Source organism: Nannospalax galili, unplaced genomic scaffold, assembly GCF_000622305.1.
Source record: "Nannospalax galili isolate Female #2095 unplaced genomic scaffold, S.galili_v1.0 scaffold290, whole genome shotgun sequence".
NCBI lineage: Eukaryota > Metazoa > Chordata > Mammalia > Rodentia > Spalacidae > Nannospalax > Nannospalax galili.
In genome coordinates, this window is record NW_008331486.1 from 5474255 (window position 1) to 5490414 (window position 16160).

The 16160-nt window shown below is 51.1% G+C and overlaps 2 protein-coding genes across 9 annotated transcripts in view; both read right to left on the reverse strand.

The window, feature by feature from the left end:
- Positions 1-11461, reverse strand: part of St6galnac6 (ST6 N-acetylgalactosaminide alpha-2,6-sialyltransferase 6) — a 23297-nt gene extending 11836 nt beyond the window's left edge. Inside the window, exons 1-4 of one of the 6 annotated variants that reach the window (XM_008825201.3) lie at positions 5190-5339; positions 4285-4339; positions 3056-3146; positions 492-671 (exon numbers count right to left, since the gene is read on the reverse strand). In XM_008825201.3, the coding sequence (XP_008823423.1) occupies positions 492-671; positions 3056-3146; positions 4285-4310 (297 nt within the window). In that variant the 5' untranslated portion in view covers positions 4311-4339; positions 5190-5339. Of the gene's footprint in view, positions 1-491; positions 672-3055; positions 3147-3556; positions 3755-4175; positions 4340-5189; positions 5340-11438 lie in introns of those variants that run through there. The other 5 variants (XM_008825209.3, XM_008825226.3, XM_008825218.3 and 2 more) reach the window with 5 other exon arrangements.
- Positions 11462-13182: 1721 nt separating this feature from the next.
- The window catches only part of St6galnac4 (ST6 N-acetylgalactosaminide alpha-2,6-sialyltransferase 4), an 11881-nt gene continuing 8903 nt past the window's right edge, over positions 13183-16160 (reverse strand). For all 3 annotated transcript variants that reach the window (XM_017796317.2, XM_017796322.2, XM_029559847.1), the window contains exons 5-6: positions 15814-15921; positions 13183-13882 (exon numbers count right to left, since the gene is read on the reverse strand). In XM_017796317.2, coding sequence (XP_017651806.1) covers positions 13693-13882; positions 15814-15921 — 298 coding nt within the window. In that variant the 3' untranslated portion in view covers positions 13183-13692. The remainder of the gene's footprint in view (positions 13883-15813; positions 15922-16160) is intronic.

Genomic DNA, 16160 nt, shown 5'->3' on the forward strand with positions numbered 1-16160 from the left:
CGGACAGTTGTTAGCTGCCATGTGGGTGCTGGAATTTGAACCTGGGTCTTCTGCAAGAACAGTTGGTGTTCTTAACCGCTGAGCCATCTCTCCAGCCCCTCTGTTTATTATTTTTATGTGTTTGAGGGTATTGCCTACATGTGTGTAAGGGCACCCATGTCATGCAATGTCAGCGAGGTCAGAAGAGAGCATCGGATCGGGGTCCTCTGTAAGAGCAGCCAGTGCTCTTAACCACTGAGTCATCTCTCTAGCCCCCACAATAGAGTTTTTAACACTTAAGGATGTGACTCTGGAGAGAACTGAGGCCCAGAGAGGAACAGAACACTTAGCCAAGGTCCCACAGCAAGCAAGGACCAGGATCTTGCCTCCTGGGGCTCATCTCTCCCTCTGGGAAGCATAGGGGTAGTGAAAGAAAGAGCTGAGGGTTAGCAGTGCTCCTGCGCAATAGGGAGCACCAGCCATCAGGGAGCCCCACACAGTGGCTGTTGTACCTTGTTGCCAAGAATGGGGACGTAGCCGTTGGTGAAGCTCCACTGCTTGAGGTTGATGGGCCGTCGCGTGCGGCCCCGCAGGGAGCCATAGTGGAAGACCTCATTGGCACTGTTGGAGCTGTAGAGGATGAGGATGGTAATGAGGGCAAAGAGGATCACGAACACTGCTGACCGCTGCTCCTGCAGAGGAAAGAGGCCGTTGAGGGCCCAGGCACACCACAGGCTTGGCACCCCAACTCCCTGCTGCCCACCACGCCCTTCATACCAGATCAGTTCAGGAGTTCAGCCACCACTTCTTTCAACTTGAGTGCCCCCATCACAGCACTGATCAACCCTATTGCCTGTTTTTTCTGTCCTGGGAACTCAACCTAGGGCCTCAGGCATGCCAGAAAAGTCATCTACCCCCAGACTCTCTCTCCAGCCCAATTACACCATTTGCAAACTGCTATTCAATCAGACAATAGCTCTAAGAACTAAATCTGGGTCAGCCTGGTACCCCAGGCCTGTAGCAAAGAAAGTTTTCAAGAAGGCAGTTAGATACCAGGTATGGTGACACACACCTTTAATCCCAGCACTTGGGAGGTGGAGGCAGGCAGATCTCTGTGAGTTTGAAGCCAGCCCAGTCCACATAGTGAGTAAAGGAGAGCTGGGGCTACAGGGAGACACTGTCTCCAAAACAAAAGAGAGCTGGGCATGTTGGTGCACACTTGTAATCCCAGTACTCTGGAAGCTGAGGTAGGAAGATCACTGCACATTTGAGGCTAGCCTGGGCTACAGAGTGAGGTGGGGAAAATGTTCTCAAGAATATGTTTTTGGACTGAGATGTGGATAATAAGTTTCCCTGAAAAGATGCCTGGAAACGGTTGGGGGGCTATCCAAATGCAACAGCCCACATCTTCCCCTAAACAGTAACTCTTTGTAAGTTCAGAGTACAGCTGGTCCCCGATATCTATAAGTTCAGTAGACTCAAGGAACCATAGATCAACAATGTAGTCAGGCCTACAGTGGTTGTGTCTTCATTGAACATATACAGACTTTCCACATTGCCATTATCCCCTAAACAATACAGCAAAACTTTTGTGAGTTTTGTTTTGAGACAGTCTCAATAACCCAGGTGGTCTCTAACTCACTATGTAGCCAAGGCTGGCTTTGAACTACTGATCCTCCTGCCTCTACCTCCAGAGTGCTGGGATTACAAGCCTGTGCTACTACATCAGCAGTTTCCTTTGCATGTACATTGTTACTGTTACATGTAATCTAGAGATGACAGTGTAAAGATGTGAGGTTATATTCAATTACTAAGTCATTTTACACAAGCAACTTGAGCATCCCTGGATTTCTGTCTCCTTGAGGGACCTCAGAACCAATCCCTCACTTATAGCGAGGAATAACTATGTTGTCTCTCAGCTCCAAGCTCATCTGTTTTTGCCTGCTCTGTGAAAATGGATCTGGGCTCTTTAATTATGTTCCTTTGCCAGTCAAACATTAAGTTTTGTCAGTAGAGGGCGCTGGAGAGACACTTCAGGAATTAGGCTGAGACCACAGCTTCACCCAAGTTCAGCACCTGTAGCACACAGCGACCAGTGGCTTCTCTGCCTAGGGCCTGCAGTATGGGGATCAGTGGACCACAGCTGAGATCTCTCCAGTCAGGCCTGCACCTCAGTCTTTGGGGAGGAGGCGTGCTTTACATCTGGTCCTAGAGAGATGATCTTTGAGTTAAGGATCACCTTGCCTCCTGATAAATCCACTGTAAGTGGAAAATATGAGAAGTGGGAAAATGCCTCTAACAAACTAGTCAGCCTAATATCCTAGCTGATGGAGTTCTTTGGGAGCTGCGGTCTGGTTACCAGAGCCTCATACTGCACACTGTGAGCCAAGGAAAAAATCAAAACTCAAATTTCTACAGAAGTTTCTTTGTGTGCGTGCATGTGTGTATATCTATATCTATCATCGATCAATCGATCTATAAAGAATTCCGTTTCTTGCTGTTCTATGCCCTGTAGTCAATGATAATTTTTTGCATTAACCTTTCCCCGCCAAACTACTGTGTAGTCTTTCCCCTAGACTCAGGCTTGTAAACCCACCCTACCCACTTCCAAACTTTACAGTCTGCCAAAGCTGACACCGAGTCTGGGGTCAAACACATAGTAAGTGCTTAGAAAGTATGAACAAATGCATGATGGGAAATCGTGATGCTCACTTTCGACTCTGAACACTGTTCCTCCTGTTGTTGTCCCCCAACCCCACCCCAGCCTTAGCTCATCTCTACTTTCCCAACCCACCTCCTGCACATCTCTCCACAGACACTTTCACTGCCAGTGCTTTGCCACAGATATATCAGCCAAGCCTAGGATGACAGAATCCTGGGCCCAGAAAGAGGCAAGAGGCTTCCCAAACCACTCATCGCATCAGTGGCTGAGGCAGGGATTTAACTCGGGCCTCTCAGGCACTGGCTGTCCAGTGGGGGTCAGAATCTTGCTGGCCTGGTCAGAGTAGGTGAGGGGACACATTTCACAGAGGGCTATGAGAGGCTCAAATGGGGGTAGGAAATAAAGGGGACTTACTTTGTTGCTACTCATGTCTCTCCGGCGTCTGCTGAGGGGTAGGGGCCAAGGTCCTGCAGGTGGCCCAGGGGGCAGGGAAGTGGGGTCACACCTGCAAGCCACCAGAAATGGTTATGGCCTGGGGCCCTCCTCTAGGTCCACTGATCACAGGACAGCTCTCCTATATGCCCAGAACTTGAAGACTCAGGGCTGCATCCATTTTTGTACTGATTCCCATCCATCCTCCAAGGAGGGGTGGCTGGAGCTTTCTGGGTGCTCATCTCCCCCCAGGCACTGGTCACACAGTCCCTGTGCTGGATGCCTCAACAAGTTGTTATTAGCCAGTGTGATCTTGGGGTCAAGGGCAGGGCCTCCAGTAGGAGAGGTCTAGTCTAGTCTCAGCAGCCTCAGTCTGACTCCGCATCCACAGGAAGACAGCCACCTTCCTGCCCCAACCAGCTGCGTGCAGCACTCCCCAACCGTCTCCTCCCACCGCTGGGCCCAGCCCTTCCATTTCCCCACCTGTAACGGGCCGGGCCGTAAGTACTTGCATCCTGCCCACCTGCATCAGCCACAGGCCAGAGCATAGAAAGGGAAGGTGTGAACCCAGAGAAGACTGGGCCTCCGAGGACGGGGTTCCCCAGCTCGGTGCCGTCCCCCAGGGGCCTCGGGGCTCCGGCCACGGTCTCCGCCCCCTGACCTAGCTGCTGTTTACTCCTACGCGGTCACCAGGAATAGCCAAAGAACCTCAGGCCGGAGCGCCGCACACTCACCACACTCCGGATTGGCCAGGCCTGGCTCCTCCCATCACCGAGCCCCACCCCGGCCCGCGGTCCCCTTTCTGCCCTCCCCAAGACTGAGGTTTTGCCCCCCGCCCCAGCCCGCCCATCACCGCCAGGCAGGGAGACCCCGGATTCCCACCTGTCCCCATGGGGACAGAGCAGGAAACTGAGGCTCATCAGAAGGGAGGCGCGTCTTGGCTTTGGACCCCCAGGCAGTTCGGACTCTGTATTTCAGAGCGCTCGGGGGTCCAGCAGCAGCGCCCAGCCAGACCGCGTCTAAACTACCCTCTCCTGCGCATGCTCCGCGCTCCAACACCTAGAGCACCGCAGGTCCCAGGCCCACCCCCCCACTTTCCCACCTTTGCCCGAGCACGGTCCCCCAGGTCAGCCCCGTCACAGTCCTGCTCTGAGAAGGCCATGTCAGGACAGCATGTCAGGTGCCAGTGCGAATGTCGGGTCCACACTTACTGGCTGGGGGGCCTCGAGCAAGCCATGTGCCCTCTCTGAGCCTCAGTTTCTTCATCTGTGAAATGGGAATGGTAAGAATGGGTAACTCTTGGGATTGTTGGAAGGATTCATGCCATGCAAATGTGGAGGGGCGCACAGAGCTAGAAAGCGCCCCATCAGTGCCGGAAGCTCTGGTTTAGGATTAGGTCTTCAAGGCCCGCCCCTAGGAACTTGCCAGAGCAACAACCCTCCACCTCTGACCCCAAGCCAGGGACTTCCCGGACATCAGGGAACCTGCCCCGGAGCCACGTTCAGCACCGCCTGCCCACAGAATCCCCTCGGCAACGTGGTCTGAGAGGAGCGCTTGCTCCCCCCATTTCACAGATGAGGAGACTGAGGTTCAGTGAGGCAACGTGCCTGGATCGGCCGCGGGAGCCGGCAGGGAGAACCTAGCGGACATGCTTGTTTACATGACCCGGCCTGATAGGGTCTCCAGGAGGGTCCCCTCCAGCCCGGCACCTGGCCGGCACCTAGTGGGCAGGCCTGGCGGGGAGCGGCTGGCCCCGCCGGGATGCCGGCCCTGGACTCAGCCTAGAGGCTGGACGTGTGGAGGCTGAGCTGAGGAGGGGGCCGCACCCTGCGCTCGGGAGACCCGGGGATCCGAAGTGCCGCGTGGGAGGAGGCTCCGGGGCGATCCGGGCCGGGTGCACCGAGGGAGGTCTACCCTGCTGAGCTGCTGCGCCCCGGGGTCCCCCGTCCTGAGCCTGGCTGCGCAAAGCAGGGATGCGGGCCGGCGGGCAGGGTCCCCATCCCCACCGCGGGGGCAACCCCACGAGCCCGGCGGACCCGGGGCGCCCCGGGGTCCCCCCCCCCAGACCCTCGCCGTCACGCAGGCGGCGCCCCCACCCCGATCCGCCCCCGCTCACCTCCGCCGGGGAGCGCCCGGCCCCCCGCGGCCCCCGAAGCCCCTCACATGGCGCCGGGGGCCGAGAGCTGGGGTCCGAGCTGCTCCGGCCGCCCAGGCCCCACTGCAGCCCCGGGCCCGCCGGGTCCTAGCGCCGGCGACTCAGCCCCGGCCTTGGAAGGGGGCGGGGCCTCGGGTCTCCCCGCCTCTGGGAGGAAGGAAACGAGGGGAGCTGGCATCAGTTCCCGCCGGGTGAGCACGGAGCTACCAGCACCCTGTCCCCACCGCATCTGGCCCACTTGGAGCCTCTATACTGATACCTCAACCTCGGATGGGGGAACCGAGACGCCGAGATCATTGGGCTTGTGATCAGTAACTACCCCCACCTCTGAACTGGAAACCCAGCAGTCACTTGGAGGGCAAACGGCTCCGCCATCCATCCACTGGCTGTGCAGCCTAATACATCAGTTCATTGTCCAGGAAAATGTGCACAGTAAGGATGTAAAATGTACGGCCTACTGGGGCTACTGCTGCAGGCCTCTAATCCCAGCACCTGGGAGTTTGCAGACTCCTGGCTAGCCTGGCTGACACAGTCCAGGCTGGCTAGGGTTACAAACCTAGACTTTGTTTCCACTCTTCTCACCCCCAAGGAGTCATTGTTTGACTAAATTTTATATGACTAAAAAGTAGCAACTTGGGGCCTGGGAATTGACTCAATTAGTGGTAAGGGGTTGCCATGGCTCAGGACCAGAAAATGAAATCCCCAGAACCCGGTAAATCAGGTGTGATAATCCCAGCTCTGAGGAGAGGTGGAGACAGGAGGATTCCTGGGGCCTACCATGAGTTTCTGTCTCAAAACACAAGAGGGAACAAGCACAGGGAGGAAAGACACCAGAGGTTGACCCCTGGCCTCCATGCACACACATGAACGTGCACACATGTACACACATAGAAGCAATCTAAGTAGGGTAAATAAACACAAGCCTGGCCTGCCCATAGTGCGTTAGGAGGCTGTTAAAATGAAGCATGTGGGTCAATGTGCATGGTCAGGGCCCGCAGAATACTTAAAAGTGAAGAAAACAAGCTTAAAGAATTGCATGTTGTATAATCACTTTGGAAAACAAAGTAGTAAAAATATCCAATCCATGCCTGAATACCTATACCCTGGAGAGATCCCATACAGATGTACACAGCAAAGCCCACAGCAGCACCACTGAAGTAACACATCAGTAGAAATAGTCCAAATACCCACCAAGAGGAGTACAGGGGTTTTTATATTTTATGGACCACTTATATTGTGGAATATTACACAGTAGGGGCAAAGAATGAGCTACAGATACATCAGTGAATGTTGGAGACCTAAGGAGTGAAAAAGGCAAATGTGAAAACTACACGCCATGGCCAAGAGGAGTGGCACCTGCTGTAATTCCAGCACTTGGGAGATGGAGACAGGCCAGATGGGGCTACAGGGATACCATGTCTCAAAAATAAACAAAAACAAGATCATGGAGTTCAAGGGAAGCCTGCATGAGACTCTGTCTCAAAAACAAATAAAAAGCCGGGCGTGGTGGCGCATGCCTGTAGTCCCAGCACTTGGGAGGCAGAGGCAGGTAGATCTCTCTGAGTTCAAGGCCAGCCTGGTCCACATAGTGAGTTCCAGGACAGCTGGGGCTACAGGGAGACCCTGCTTCAAAAAGAAAAAAAAATAAATAAGTAAATAAATAAATTAATCAACCAACCCCAAACAAAAACAAACCTACACAGCATTGCTAAAGCATAAAACTCTCACAGCCCAGAACAAATAGCTTTTGCCTCTTTCACTGATTAAAGTTTCAAAAGTAAAAGTTGAGAAGATGGTTCTGTCCCTAGGGAAGGAAATGAAGAGGTTTACACATTACAGAAATGGTCTGGTCTTTAAATAGAGACGAGTTCAAGAGGCTCACCACATTACTGTGCTCATACAAACATGACATAGACGGTCTTGTATATCACAACATTCAAAAAGAAAGGTTCGGGGCCAGCAAGATGGCTCAGTGGGTAAAGGCACTTGCAACAAACCTGGCTACCTGAGTTCAGTCCCTAGAACCCACATGGTGCAAGGAAAGAATGAACTCTTGCAAGTTATCCCTCTGATCCCACATGTGCACTGAAGCATTGGTCCCCCTCCTTGGCCCAGTAAATAAACAAAATATAAGTTTTCTTTTTTTTGGTCTTTTCGAGACAGGGTCTCTGAGTAGCTTAAGCTGGCCTGGAACTCACTGTGTAGACCAGGCTGGCCCTGAACTCACAGAAATCTGCCTGCCTCTGCCTTTCAAGTGCTGGGATTACAGGTGTGCGCCACCACACCTGGCCTGATAAAATATAATTTTAAAAGGCATAAAACCAGGCTGGAGAGATGGATCAACAGTTAAAAGCACTGACTGCTCTTCTAGAGGACCCAAGTTTGGCTCCCAGCACCCATATGGTGGCTAATAACTACCTGTTACTCCAGCTCCAGTAGATCCAATGCCCTCTTCTGGCCTCTACAGGAATTACATTCACATGGTGCACTTACATACATATATGTATATAGGTAAAACAGACACATTAAACATAAAAACATATAAACACAAACATATAAACACATAAAAAATAAAAATGCCTTTAATCCCAGCACTCAGGAGGCAGAGGCAGGTGAATCTCTGTGAGGTTGAGGGCAGTTTGGTCTACATAGTGAGTTCCAGGCCAGTTGGGGTTACAGGGAGACCATTTCTCAAAAAAATAAATAACATAAAATAAAATAATTTAAAAATTAAAAAGGTAATAAAAATAAAAAAGAAGATATCCTTTGCTTATCACGATTAAAGTGTCCGTGAAGATGGATGTGGTGGCATAGACTTGTAATTGCAGCCACTGGGGAGCCTGAGGCAGGAGAATCTCAAGTTCTGGGCCACATAGTGAGACTTACCTTCATCTTAAAATAAAAAAATGTAGCCAGGCATGGTGGCGCACGCCTTTAACCCCAGCACTTGGGAGACAAAGGCAGGCAGATCTCTGTGAGTTCAAGGCCAGCCTGGTCTACATAGTGATTTCCAGGCCATCTGGGGCTACAGGGAGACCCTGCCTCAAAAAGACAAAAAATAATAAGTAAAATGTGAAGTGCAGTGACACATGGCTATAATCCCAGCACTCAGGAGGCAGAGACATAAAAGTCAGTAATTCAAGGCCAGCTTTTACTACATAGTGGAGCTGGAGGTCAGGATGGGCTATGCAAGACTCTCTCAAAACAAACAAATCACCACAGGAAGAGTTAGGAGTGGCTATGTCTGGAATAATGGGACTTGCACTGCCTTTTTTTCTTTGGGCTTTGTATTTTCCAAGAAAAATTTAATATAATAGTTACACAATCCTTTTATATCTTAAAATATATATATTTTTCTGGACATGGTAGCTCACACCTATAATCCCAACACTCTTGAGGCTGAGGCAGTTAGGCAAGAGGATCATTGTTTGAGACCAGCCTGGGATTCTCTTTAATGCAGGGGGTGGGGAGGCTGGAGAGACAGTTTAGTGGTTAAGATCACTTGCTACTCTTGCAGAGAACAGGGTTAGGTTCCCAACACTCACACTGGGCTTCTCACAACCTCCTGTAACTACAGCTGCAGGGGATACAATGCCTTCTTCTGGCCTCCAAGGGCACCTGGAGGCACATGGTATACCTTTGGTTAAGAGGCACACACGTACACATCAATAAAAAATTAAAATTGACCAGGCATGGTGGCACATGTCTTTAATCCCAGTATTGAGAGGCAGAAGCAGGCATATCTCTAGGATTGTGAGGGCAGCCTGGTCTGCACAGTGAATTTCAGGCCAGTCAGGACTATATAGAGAAACCCTGTCAAATAAATAAATAAATAAATAAATAAATAAATAAATAAATAAATAAATAAATAAAGGGGTTGGAGAGATGGTTCAGCAGTTAAGAGCACTAGCTTTTCTTGCAGAGAACCTGGGTTCAGCTTTCAATACCCACATGGTAGTTAACAACCATTCATAACTCCAGTTCCGGGGGATCTGACGGCCTCTCTGGCCACTGCAGGCATTGCACACACAGGTGCATTTAGATACATTCAGACAAAGCACTCATACACATAACATAAAAATAGATCAAAAACAAAAACAATTTTTTTGAGGTGGGGCTCCTTGTAACCCCAACTGGCCTGGAGGAACTCGATATGTAGACCAGGCTGGCCTTGATCTCACAGAGCACAGAGATCTGCCTGCCTCTGCCTCTAGAGCGGTGGGACTAATGGCATACACCACTATAGCCTGCCCTTAACCCTCACCTTTTAATGCAGTTACCATATTTGTAAACGCACACAAAAGATGTGGGAAAGAATCCAGAACGGGGTACTAAAGCAGTACTTCCTGGAGCTTGGTGGGAAAGGGAGTGCCACATTTACTTTTAACGTAATAAAGTTCTCAGTGGTTTGCATTGCATCAACTTACTGAGTTTCCATCCATAGGATGGTTTGAGTCAGTCTTACTCTCTACCTCCTGACCCTCCTGTCTCCACTTCCCAAGTGCTCTGATCACAGGTATGTACTACCATATTGGGTGTAATTTGGTCAGTTAGTAACATATTGCTTTTATACCACTATGTAGCAGAGGATGACCTTGAACTCCTGACCCTCCTGTCTCCACTTCCCAAGTGCTCTGATCACAGGCATGTACTACCATATTGGGTGTAATTTGGTCAGTTAGTAACATATTGCTTTTAACTAAAACAAAAGGGAGGACTCATGTCCCCTCCAGCCACGGTGGGGAAGCAGGCTGCCTATCAGAACAGACACAGAACATCCTGCCCCTCTAGTATCTGCCTCTAGCACAGAGTCTTGGCCCCATCTGTACCCCTGGCCCTCCTGATCCGACCCTGTGGGAGCCAAAAAGGAAACCGTCAGTGGGAGGGGTGAGGGAGAAAAAGGAAGAAAGGAAGGTTGGGTGAAAAGTCTGATGAATTTATCTTGTCAGCTAAGTGCTCACAGACCAGAGATGGGCAGTCACTAGCTCAAACAGCTGGTAGGCTATGGCAGAGGTAGACCTCCCATCTCCACCTTCGCCCTTTTCCTTACCCCAGGCACCGTGGAACACTGAAGAGGACAGGATGTTTAAGACCAGTCCTGGACAAGGCAGAACTGGAGCCCCTACTCAGGCCTCCCAGGTTCATGTTCCAAGGTTACCTCCAGGAGACCTGGCTTCCATCCCTGGACCCCAAAATGGTGGGGTGCTTGCCTCTGTACTAAGCACTTGACAAGCATACCTCATTGGACCTTTAAAAGAACCTGTGACATGGGAGCTACTGGGAGCCCACTTTCCAGAAGAGGAAACAGGTTCAGAGAACATGGAGGTGGCAGGGCTAGAATTCCTCTAGGCCTGCCTATCTAATACTCACAAAGCTGTTTGGCCCAAAGGCCCCAAGCCTACAAGGGCTGGCCCAGACATACCAGGGCACTCAGATGGGGCCTTTGGCTGGTCCTGCCCCATCCGGGCTTCCATTTCAGTCCTTCCTCCAGGTGGGGGAAGAAAGACGGGGGTGACAACCACAACCCACCCCCTTTCCTGCTCCTTAGTAACGTTTCGTTTTGCACTGCTGTGGTTGGAACCTGGAGCTCTGTGTACCACCAGCAAACATTCTATCACTGAGTTACACCCTTAGCCTTCCTGTAGCAGATTCCTTCGTGTTTTTATAACTTATCTGGAAAGAGTCCTCTTTACCTACCATCCTAGCCATCCCCACTCCCAATTTATAAAACTAAGGCCCAGACAAAGGACCTAAACAGAGCTCAGCTGGGCGCCAGGCCTGAGAACACCAGCTTTCAGGGTCTCAAGAGAAGCCAGAGGGCAGTGGACAGGTGGGGTCTGGACAGGAGCTGCTCCTGTAAGCCGGTGCTCAGAAAGACCTATAATCACTAGCCAGGAAGTTCTTGGGTCTTCCTGGAAAGGGGCTACATGGGGTGCCCAACAATTTTCAATAGGAGGTTCTTTTCCTCCCCTGGATAGATGAGATAGAGCAGGTGCTTACAGCCCGAAGACACCTAGACACCTTGGACTGTGAGGCCCACCTAGCTTCCTCTCCAGGCTTAGATAGAAGTCAGTGGATCTCCAGTGAGTCTGCTAAGGGACAGGAACCAGAGCGGGGACAGGACGGAAACACAGGCTCAGAGCGGCAGCAAACATAGGTGCCCCCCACAACTCCTCAAGGACATGGGGTGGCTCCTGCCACACCACTCACCTTCCAGCAGTTACAAGGGTTGCAGTGGCCAAGGAGGGGGGTCTTCAGTCTCATCATCGGAGAGCCTTCAGCAGATCCTGTGCCAGTGACCAGACCTGTCAGGGGCATCTTCCAGTGCTTGGAGGAAGTGGCTGATGAATTTTGTAGTACAGGTCACCACCCAAGAAAAGGCAATTCTTTGGGCCAACCCAGCAGTAAACACCCCACCCAGAGGCCAGAGGCGGGGGCAGGACCAGGACAGACTGGCCTCTGTATTCTGGGCCCATGGGCTGGGCCAGCATTTCCTGGGGGCATGGAAGAGGAAAAGGTCTCCTCTCTGGGGGACTGGAGTCTGACTCCCTTCAGGACCAGTTGGATCAGTAGGCTTTAGACACCCAGGATGAGGGTGGGGGTGGGGAGACTTCTAATGGAGTGAAAAGACCAATACCCATCTATCTATACCAAGGTGGAATGGGGTCACCTGAGGTAGGACAACCTCATTTAAATAGTGGCTTCCACATAACAGTGCCAAGCTGTGCTTTAAGGCTCAGGGACTCGGCATCTCTGAACTCATACCATCTTATATCTTATGAGGTAGGGACTACTTTAATGCCTTTATAGATGAGGAACTGAGACCGGAGAGGGTGCTAACTAGATAGAGCCACAGAGCAGGGAGGGGAGACACACTGAAGTGAGATTTGCAGCCAGGGCCCTCCCTTTCACCCTGCCACCACCTTCCCCTACCCTACTCTTGCTGGAGACCCTCCCCTGCCAGGTCTGCGGAAGCGGTAGTGGTTTGACAAGTGGTTTGGCTGTCAGCCTGCTCAGGTTCCCCCCCCCGACTCCCCACCCCTTCTTCCTCCTCCTACTCTATTTCTGGGACCACTTGGCACTGAGTAGAAAAAGCTATGGGGTAGGTGCCAGGTCTCCACCTCTAGAGGTGGGAGGGAGGGGGCCAGTCCACCAGAGACCTCAGCATGAAGGGCGGCTCTGCCATCTGTGGAATCCAGTACAAAAGCAAAGTGGGAGGCCCCTTGTTAAAAAACAAAACATTATGACTAATTTCCAGCTTGCAATAGTAGAGCTTAAAGTAAGCACAAGCACAGGGCTCTGGGTGACTGTACAGGTTACATCCAGAGGGTCCTCAGTCCTGAAGCTGAGAGCTAGAGCCCAGAAAAACATTCTTTAGTCTTCCAAAGAAGGAAGGAGGCAGAGTGGGGTAATCAGCTCAGGTCTGGTAGGATTCTGGTTGATGGCTCAGTTTTCCCAATTCACAGTGTGGAAAGTGAAGCTTAGAGGACTAGCCTTGAGACAACTCATTTCTGGACAGCTTCCCACCTCCCCAGTCCTCTCCCCGTCCCCCCAGCAGCTTTTCCTGTCTAGCAAAGGGCCCAAGCCCAGTTAATAGGCTGTTTGAATGGAAAGACTTTGAAATTTGACTCTTAGGACAGGAAAGTGACATTGGGTGGAATTTCCTTCCCAGGCCCTGGCTCTACTCCCACTAAGCATGGACCAGAGGTTCCCAAAGAAACATTAGACTTGGAGTGGTTTTCTTGGGCCTGCATAGTCCTGGGGTCAGAGTGTGGAGGCCTGATCTGGTAGGGAAGGTGAAGTTTGGGGGCTGACGTCCACAGAGGCAATGCTAGTAGATCAGGAGGCTGTAATGCGAGTCTGGAGAGGAGATGCAGGGCTCAGTCTTCCATCAGTGAACAGATTATGGGACAGTGTCCCGATCCCCAACCCACATCTGTGACCACAACAGACGCAGTGTCCAGAAAATACACATTTACTGGTACACTCCTGAGATGGCCCTGACAGTCTCTGCTCAAAGGTCCTGTACCAAACAAATCCCAGGCTCCGGGCTGCCCCAAACAGAGCCACCAGCCTGAGAATGTGGCACTGTGTGGCTGGGGGTAGGTAAAGGAAAGATCAAGACGGCTGGCACAAGGTCATGATGCTGGTGAATGGGGGGCCATTGCCCCCAGGGCAAAGGCCACTTGAGAGACCTGGTGGTAAGACAAACCCCAAGATGAAGACATGGATTCTCCAGGGAGCTGGGGTGACATCGGTGGCAGGCTCCCTCTCAGGCTCCCCCTTTAAGTCACAAGTCACCCGAGATTGTTCTAAGTGTCCCCAGGGTGGGGTAGGAAGAAACCCCAGGACCACCTGGCATGTGGCAGAAGGTAAAGTCATAAATTAAATGTTCCTAATGGAGTGTGGTGGCCTGGGATTGTCACCGGACTAGGGGAGGCCTGGTGGCCACTAGCCACAGGAACTACTCAGCCCTCCAGGATGGGTGGGTGAACACGATGGGCCTTTTCTTGGCCCAGCGGGAGAACACGGCCTTCTCGGTGATGAAGCGGTGGGCACTCCGTGGCGCCTTCTCATGCAATAGGTACATCTGACACTCATCTAGCCGGCCCTTCTCGAAATAATGGTAAGGCACAGAGGGGTGGCTCTTCTCCCTGTGGGGGAGGGAAGAGGGCTAGGTGGAACAGATGCAGTACCCCAGAGCTGCCTACCTCCCAGGACTATAACTCCTCAGCTGCTGCAGGCCCAGGAAAACCCACATCTGGACAGAAGACAAGAGCCAGGCAGCTGTGGAGCTCAATGGTCAGGTTCAGAACCACCACGCCTCTGTCTTGCAAGCTCGGTGACTCTGAACCGCACATACAACCCTGAGCCTTCAGCAGCGGGGGCGTCTAATTTCCAGGGCAAGGAAATCACCAAGGATGAATTCTATGATGTACTGTTAACTATTCCCTGAAGAGTGGTACTCCCATGGCACAGAGCTGCCAACTCTGCCACATCTGCCGAGGCGCACGGTGCAGGGTGGCCGTGACAGGGACCCTGGGCTCCTATCATCTCACTTATGTGCCCAAGACACAAAGTCTAAAGGGAACAGAGTAAAACCCCAGGACCTTTCCCAAACTCGTTATAATAAAACTGAAATATAATAAAGTAACAACACAATCCCAAATCAATATCTGAACTTATTTATGATGTTTAAGTAATATCCAAAATAAAAATGCATCTGTGACTCTATCACTGATATGTATGTAGGCCCCTTGTGGGAGAAGTACTTTTGTAGATTATTGTATAAGGAATGTCCAACTCACTGCCCATTTGGCTAAAGATAGCTATAAATGCATGCCAACAAAATCATAAACTTATTTAAAACATGAAGGCTTTTGGTCGGGCGTGGTGGCGCATGCCTTTAATTCCAGCACTCGGGAGGCAGAGGCAGGCGGATCTCTATGAGTTCAAGGCCAGCCTGGTCTACATAGTAAGTTCCAGGACAGCTGGGGATACAGGGAGACCCTGTCTCAAAAAGACCAAAAAAAAAAAACAAAAAAACAAAAAAAAAAACCCATGAAGGCTTTTTTTTGTAATTTTTTTTTTTTTGTAACTTGATAGTTCCATTCTCAAGTGAGAAGTTTGTAGATAACAGTGTCAACGTCACAATGTCTAAAGGTTGGACATACTGGGGGGCTGGAGAGATGGCTCAGCAGTTAAGAGCACTGACTGCTCTTGAAAAAAAATGCAGAGAGCCCGGGTTCGATTCCCAGCACCCACATGGCGACTATGAGCCGTCTCCAGTTCCAGGGGAATTGGAAGCCCTCTTTTGATCTCCGCGGTATTGCATGACACATGTGCACTCACATACATGCAGGCGATACACTCATACACATTAAAAAAAAAAAAAAGGTTGGACATACTAGATGTGGTCGTGCTCACCTTTAATCCAATTCTCGAGAGGCAAAGGCTGGCAAATCTCTATGAGACTGAGGCCAGCCTGATCTACATAATGAGTTTCAGCTGGGGTTACAGGGGGACCCTGTCACAAACAAACAAACAAACAAACAAAAAAAGGACACGCCTGCTGTGGTGGTTCAACACTCCTCCCTCTGGAAAAAAAAAAAACTCTTATTTTTAAATAAAATTTTTTTTTTTTTTGGTCTTTTTGAAACAGGGTCTCCCTGTAGCCCCAGCTGACCTGGAACTTGGCTTTGTAGACCAGGCTGACCTTGAACTCACAGAGATCCGCCTGCCTCTGCCTCCTGGGTGCTGGGATTGAAGGCATGCGCCACCACTCCAGCTTATTTTGTTTTTTTTTTGAGACAGTTCTCACATAGCTCAAGCTGGCCTCAAACTTGCTATACAGCCAAGGCTGACCTTGAACTCTTGATTTTTTTCCTCCACTTCCCAAGTGCTAGGATTTACAGACACACGTTACTATGCCAGCTGGAGGTTAAGCTCTTTCCCTAGTTCCTAGATTTGGGGGTGACAGTGCCTGAGCCATCAATCCATCATTAAGCCCTCATAGCTCATAGACAACTCTGGCTCCAGGACCCACACCGTACACTCCTCCCCTCCGCCCTGGTACCCTTCTGACCTGCAGTAGCTGTCACTGACCATCCCATAGACCGCAATCTCCTCACACAGCTCCAGGGCCAGGATCATGGTGAACCAGCCAGTGCTGAGGAAGGATCCTGACTGCTTCCTGTGGGGAGGATGAGAACTCTATCAGCAGCCCCTCCCAACACCCCATACTCTCACCTCATTAGAGATGAGTCCTAGGAAGGATGGGGTAGGAACAAGGAGCCAGCCTGAGTCAGCAGTGGGCCACATCCTCCCCTTATCTAAAGGACCAAGCCTGAGGAGACAGCAGAAGACTGGGTAAAAGTGAGGAAGTCTTGTTTCAAGTCAAATGGTCTTCCATTCCTACACCTCTCCCACCCC